Source organism: Rhodamnia argentea, chromosome 10, assembly GCF_020921035.1.
Source record: "Rhodamnia argentea isolate NSW1041297 chromosome 10, ASM2092103v1, whole genome shotgun sequence".
Taxonomy (NCBI): Eukaryota; Viridiplantae; Streptophyta; class Magnoliopsida; order Myrtales; family Myrtaceae; genus Rhodamnia; species Rhodamnia argentea.
In genome coordinates this window covers 20736870-20744057 of record NC_063159.1, presented here as the reverse complement: position 1 = coordinate 20744057, position 7188 = coordinate 20736870, and the positions used below count along the sequence as shown (strand labels likewise).

Sequence of the window (7188 nt, the reverse complement as noted above, 5' to 3'; positions counted from 1 at the left end):
CTGACATGAATAATTGTAAAATTTCTAAGTTTTTTTTTTGTTTTTTCCTTCTTTTTTCGTTTTCTTTCTTTCATTTCCTTTTTTCCTTACTAATGTTGATGATGGCCAGCCGACCCTTTGCCGGGACTCCTGCCGGTTTTAGAAGAAAAAAAGGAAAGAAAGACATAAAAAAATTAAAAATATAAAAAATTATTTAAAATTTTAAAAATTGTCAAGGTTAATGATTTCTAGTTAAAAATAGGTAGAATAACGACATTGGCAAATCGTCAAAAATTTTAGGACTCAATTGAAAAAATCAAAAGTTTTAGGATTGAATTAACATCTATACAGTAAGTTTAGGGCTTATTTGGTAGATTTTCACATTAAACTTGTCCGATCCGATCAAAGACCTAGAAATAGAAAATTGCAAAATCATAACAACCATTGATTGTTCTTTCACCCTCATTAGCTACCATGAATTGAAATTAATTATTTTGCATTGCCTTGCGGGAAGAACTATATACAAGGAGAGGCTAAGGTCATAGAAGAAAACCTAGTTTTTACATTCAAATGCGGTTTCAAATGACAAATGATAATCAATTATGCCAAACTTACCACGGGAGTAAAGTTTAAGTGTGTCCAGTATTTGGATGCCATCAATTTGATCGTGTATTATTTGTTAAAACAAACACCATATGGCCGACGTCATGTCCAAGCCCTCATTGTCCATCTCAAGAGAACGAAAATTAGGTTATGTCATCACTCTCAAGGGTAATTAGGGTTGTTTATTAAGGAAATAAATTCCCGGCTCCATCTACACTTCGAATAACGTAATCAACTTTGTCGGACAACGATTGATGGTAACCAAATCGAAATTGCTTATACACCGAGTATAAGACTATATGTACATACACACTAACTATATTTGAATTACATGTATATACAACTTATGCGAATATCTTGTCTTCATAGACCAGAACTACTAACATTCTTATCCTTAAACTATATTTAGATTAAGGACAATATAGCGAAACCGTGCCCGCAACTCAACGTCAAGGAAAACCAATGAAAGCCCCCAAACCGTGACGATAGCTTCCAACTGCGAAACGCCAAAGGAGCAGCCACCCCAAACAAAACAAGACAAAAATTATGGCAAAATTGGAAAATGAAAAATCCATTATTTAAAGCTCAGAAATTCCCAATAAACCATCCTCTTATGCTTCGGAATATGCCTCCATCGTCGCCCACCTGTCGCACGTGAACCCCAGGACTTTGTCTTAATCGCTTTCGTAAGGACACTACTCTCACACTCACGCCCAAATGGAGTAAATCCCAAAAATCTTGTCAAACATATTTTAAGGATATATACAAATGGGGTCTTTTAATTGCTTTCAACGACGGGAAAACCCATCTTAATGATGTTTAAATTGAAGATACATTCGAAAAATATCCGGGCAACATACTTAAAACCCGATACAATCCAACTAACGATACGAGAAAATGCAATAAATGGGAAATTCCGGTAAGGAGAAAGGAAAGTTGATTACTCCATCATTAGCTCCTGTCATTATCGTGGGCAAAATTTAATAAATTTATTTTTGGGCATTTTCATTTTCAGGGGTTAAGGCGACTAAATTGTCCCGAACGTTATTTCCCATGCCACGACACGATCCGCTAGCGGCTGCATGATTATATAGATGGAATATGAGAATCCACATGAGCACGAGAATAACTCACGAGGAGCCAAAGCCACACAGACAGTCTCTCCAATTTCAAACCTTCCTCGCCCCCACCATCGTCTCCAACCTCTCTTGATTCTTCCTCCCCCCACCCCCGTGCTCTTCCCTCCCTCCTTCTCCTCCTAAAAGGAAGAGCGACACCCAGAAAAAGGAAAAAAAAAAAAAAAAAGCGCACGCTCCGATGAGGCCGCTTCTCGCCCTTCTCGCTCTGATTGCCGCGGCCTTCGCCGGGGCCTGCTTCAACCCCGCGGCAGCAGCGGAGGGCACGTCGTCCTACAATCGACCGGAACCGCGGCCCGCCATGTTCGTCCGCGACTCCGACAACGAGGACTCGGCTTCTCCTCAACAGGTACGTCGAAACGGCTCTCGACTTATAGACGTTTAGAGCGGTCTGTTCGTTTTCATGGTGTTTTCGCCATTTTTGCTCTCTCTCTCTCTCTCTCCTCTCTCTGCAAGTTTGGGCTGCTGATTGTGCATGATTTTCCGGGGGTTAGTGTCGTGTGGAGATTGCAGAGAATGGCCGCTCGCTTTCCATATGCACGGACGCCAAATAGAGAAGATCGAATCGCTAGACGATTTTTTTCTGCTTTTCTTCATTTTCTTCGTTTGGTAATGCTTTGATAAATTTTCGCCGAAAACGGATGTTCTGATGAAGTTTCCTATGTGGGTTTACAAGTGGAACGAGGATGTTCTTCACGTCAATCCCAAAAAAAAACAAAAAAAATGGTGGGGAAACAAATAAACAAAATGAGGATATTTCAACTTTCTACCCACGGCGACCGAAGTACAGGAAGATAAAAACAACCTCGCATTTTCGTTTTTTCGTTCGAGTTATTTTTGCTGTTGTTGGTACTGTAAGAATCAGCGAGAAAAATGGAAGGTTATAATCCATATTCTAGAAAGAGAACTCTTCGTCACCTGCGCCGTCGGATCAGACGGGCCGACCAGTGGCTCATCAGATTTACCGACGCTTGTGAGTCGATCTTACGTGCATGCCGACCGCCCGTCGGATACGCATTTCTGGAAAAACTCGAGACCTTTCGGCCGCGACCTCTTAATTATGGCTACCCTTATCTTTTCCCTCTTTTAACTACCGGAGAGGTCTCCTGGATCTGATCCCATTGGAATTCACATTAACTTCATGGACATTTAAGGCGTGAGCAGAACTTCGGATGGATGGCTCAAACGCGACAAGTAGTTGCCTGACTTGATCCTAACATATGTTGATCGGAGTCGATCTTAATCTTTGGTTGTGTGAGTTATATATAGCTGCATGCGCGGCAGCACCAATTATGAGAAATCCGCCAATATCTAGACACGTACTCTCCGAAGTCCGGGATCGCACTTGATGGTGCGAAAATAATAACATAAATCGTGCATTCAATACATACATATATGTCAAATCGTTAATCATAAATCCCTTCGAATATCTATTAAACAAGTCAATCATATATCGAGAAAATGATGATCTAAAATGCCCCTTTTTTACCCCCACCTTGTTTTGGAAGGTCCAGTGGATTCCGCGGGAATAATTAGGTGAGGAGTATTAGGCGGTGTTTGACTTTGGACAGTGTCATTAGTAGTCCCCACCGATTAAATAGGGCAATTAGATTAATTAGATGAGCTAGACATGTCCATTTCGATCCAGTTTGGTGTGCTCATGTTTGCTGGTGCTGGCAAGAACCAACCACCTCGTTTTCACGTCTTGCGCAAGCAAATGAATGCAAAGTCACAGTCATTGTTAGGTCTATCATCATAATCAGACATTTTTGTGAACTTGTTGGATCAAATGATTTGAGGTTGAAGGCTGTCTCTCTCTCTCTCTCTCTCTCTCTCTAAAATTTCCAGATAAGGGTCTCTCTAAGTTTTAATTTTTTTGTGAGTAACTGGCGGGATTGATCGATGGACAAAGCCATGCGACCAGCTTTCGTTTCGATCATGGAACGATCGGACGCAACCTATGTGAACATTGTGCAGCCACAACACATATATCATTCCGTTTGGGGTTTAAACAATCCTTGAATTTAGTTGATTCGTAGTTCGATAATTGAATCTCGAATCTCATAATCGCGCATGCCATGTGCGAAGCATGATCTCCAACATTTCCATCAACTTCATGCGATGGACTTGATCAGTCCTGATTCAAAAGCTACTTCTTACAATGATTGACAAACTTGTCTTTTACTTGACGTTGAGGCTAAATTCCATGTTAGATGAGCGGGGGAACAGACACATTAGGAAGGTCTGGTAATATCCCACAGCTTTGTTTTCTCAGGTGCATACATCTCTGGTGGGTCAAGATAAAATGAGGATCTCATGGATCACCCAGGACTCGGCTCCTCCGACCGTGGAATACGGCAAGTCGCCGGGCGTATACCAGAATTCAGCAACAGGAAATACTACTTCATACAAGTACGCGCTGTACACGTCCGGGGAAATCCACGATGTAGTCATCGGTCCGCTGGAACCGGATACAGTATATTACTATCGATGTAGCTCAGACTCGACTGGGGAATTCAGTTTCAAGACACCTTCTGCGCAGTTACCAATCAAATTCGCAATAGCAGGTACGTGCAGGCATATATAATCATCAACTGGGATTGTGATTTAGGCGGAACACGATTGTGTAATAGTCAAGAAATCCAGAAGATGAATCACAGCATATAATGAGTTCTATTGGGACAATTTTTGGTTTCGTTTTAGTGTTTGATATGGTCCATTCCAAAGTTTGACATGGCATGATGCAGGCGACCTCGGACAGACAGGATGGACCAAATCAACCCTTCAACACATAGCGCAATCGAACTATGACGTCCTGCTGCTGCCCGGCGACCTGTCTTATGCCGACTTCTACCAGCCTAGGTGGGACTCGTTCGGCCGCCTGGTCGAGCCCCTGGCCAGCCAGAGGCCCTGGATGGTGACCCAAGGCAACCACGAAATTGAGAAGGTGCCGATCATCCATCCTGATCCCTTCACGTCCTACAACGCGAGGTGGCGGATGCCGTTCGAGGAGAGCGGCTCGGACAGCAACCTGTACTACTCGTTCGATGTCGCCGGGGTCCACATCATCATGCTGGGCTCATACACGGACTTCGACCCGAGCTCAGCCCAGTACAAGTGGTTGCAAGCTGACTTGGGGAAGGTGGACCGGACGAGGACCCCTTGGATCGTGGTGCTGATCCATGCTCCGTGGTACAATTCTAACACTGCTCATCAAGGCGAGAAGGAATCGGTCAGTATGAAGGCCTCCATGGAAGGTTTGCTGTATCAAGCACGAGTCGACATGGTTTTCGCGGGGCATGTGCATGCCTACGAGCGCTTCGTAAGCTTCCAATCCTTCTCCCCTCTAATTTTGGTGAGGCCATGCATTCCTCCTAATTTCTCATCTCTAATTCTATTTCTCTCCTTAGACCCGCGTCTACAACGGAAAAGCCGATGCTTGCGGTCCGGTGCACATCACCATTGGCGACGGCGGCAACCGTGAAGGACTTGCCAAAAGGTTTTTTCTCGTGTTCTCCTTTATCAGTCTTCAAAATCTCAGATCATCCCGGATTTAGCTCTGAAATATGATGTGATCCTTTATTACCCGTATGCCTAATGAATACATGTTGCTGGCTTGCACAATGAAACTGAAATCGCCGCAGAGCGGGAAAAAAAGTCGAACTTCGATTGGCATTTTGCTGCAGCCGACTAACCATAAACGGATTTAACTTCAAAAGCCGCTTCTTCCCTTTCCAGGTACATGAATCCGACACCGCTGATATCGGTTTTCCGGGAGGCGAGCTTTGGGCACGGGCAACTGGACGTGGTGAATGCAACTCATGCGCTTTGGACATGGCACAGGAATGACAACGATGAGGCTGTGGAAGCAGATTCGACTTGGTTGGCCAGCCTCTTGTCCGACCCTGCCTGTAAATTGTGAGAACCTCGATACGGAGAGGTATAGAAACACCCGAATGCACGAGTGGATATAGGCAAAGTTGGTTCAGGGATAGAATAAACATATTGTTCTTCAGCACAACCAAATTGTGTACTATGTAAATAGCTGGATCTCAATAGCAAATGGAAACTCTTCCCATACCCAAGGCTTCAAACCATCCATGAAAGCAATGAGAGCTCTTCCCATTCCCAAGGTCGGGGATCTCAGGCCTAAACTCGGTGAACTCCTTGACTTACTCCGAAACTGTTACCATTCGGCTGAGCCGACAAAGCATTCCGTTACGAAATCATCCCGAGTGTTGATGGGTATCGACACTAAGCTTCATCTTGCTGCCCCTACGACGCCACCATAGCATCGTAACAACAACAACAACGATCGAAAACATAGAAGCTATTCTTACCTCGGTGTTCTCGTCTTGCATTATGATGGTGCCAAAGTATTGCTCCATATGCTCTAAATAAATTTGTCCATATCCTTGGCAGAGCGGTTGCTCTTAAACTCCTTTACAATGCTAGCCTTGCACGAGACTAACTCGGTCTTGAGCTATTGGAACTAGCCCTCTTTGCCTCCCACGGTTGTCCTTCTCTTGAGGAAATGACGCAGTGAAAGAGACAACTGGAAATTCTTTCCTAAGAACAAACTCAATTTGATAGAATGATAACGTGTGGATTACATAGGGCGGATGTCCTTTATATAGATAGGACTCCTTTAGGCATTAGAATTACTCAAAAATAACATTAAACGAATCAAATCTAATCTAATCAAACGGAATCCAAATCAAATATTGCGATTATCTATATCGCTAAGTTTCCTAAAATTAAAAACTGCCATAAAACCTATCTAAACGACTTCGAACGTGAAATTACGACGCCAGTCGTTCTACATCAAGAAACCTCGACGAGCTTGACAGCATCGGAGTCGGAAGGCATGGCGAGAGACGATGACTACGTTGCTGTGTTCACTTGTCATGTTTAGATCGGGAACCAGGCGTCACTTAAATCTCAATTCGCCTTATTTTAGGCCTAAGTAACTTTTACTTGCTCTTACTCACGCTCTCACTCTCAATCAAGGAAAGAAATTCTAGAGTGAAACTCTCAAGGATGCTATTTCGCAAGTACTTGGATGGATACAATTGAGGATGAGGTTACGCCTACATTTATACGAGACACTCATTTTGCAACAATTGATTTACAATTCGATCTAACAGCAAGATCAACGGGATGCCTCTAGAATACATAGTGTTAGGGGTGAGCATGGTTCCATGGTAGAACCTAAAACCTAGAGAATTGGACCAATGGAAACCGGTCGGTTCTAAGTTCCAAGGTATGGAGGGTAGGTTTTAAGTTCTAAAAGTTAGGGAACCTATTCTAACGAATAAGTTTCATATTCCAAATAGGTGGAATCTAAACCGGAACCCGAAATCTGAAGCAAGTTTTTATATTTTTTATTGGTATATGTCTTCGCGTCATTTTACGGTATTCCATAGTGTTCGATGATAAGTGTGTAATCGGAAACGACTTTATCATTAAG

At 43.2% G+C, this 7188-nt stretch overlaps 1 protein-coding gene across 1 annotated transcript; it reads left to right on the top strand.

Annotated features, from left to right (window-relative positions):
* The first annotated feature begins 1858 nt into the window (after window positions 1-1858).
* LOC115742361 (probable purple acid phosphatase 20) lies at window positions 1859-5733 on the top strand. The gene is made up of 5 exons (XM_030676598.2): window positions 1859-2067; window positions 3994-4285; window positions 4466-5040; window positions 5129-5217; window positions 5457-5733. The coding sequence occupies exons 1-5, from the start codon at window positions 1900-1902 to the stop codon at window positions 5638-5640; spliced, it is 1308 nt and encodes a 435-aa protein (XP_030532458.1). The 5' UTR covers window positions 1859-1899; the 3' UTR covers window positions 5641-5733.
* The last annotated feature ends 1455 nt before the right edge of the window (window positions 5734-7188 follow it).

What these genes read in the sequence shown, in the direction of transcription:
- LOC115742361 (XM_030676598.2), top strand. Translation starts at nt 1,900, where the DNA reads ATGAGGCCGCTTCTCGCCCTTCTCGCTCTGATTGCCGCGGCCTTCGCC. An exon ending in ACTCGGCTTCTCCTCAACAG is followed by an intron (nt 2,068 to 3,993) that starts GTACGTCGAAAC and finishes TTGTTTTCTCAG; the next exon opens with GTGCATACATCTCTGGTGGG. An exon ending in TGCATGCCTACGAGCGCTTC is followed by an intron (nt 5,041 to 5,128) that starts GTAAGCTTCCAA and finishes TTCTCTCCTTAG; the next exon opens with ACCCGCGTCTACAACGGAAA.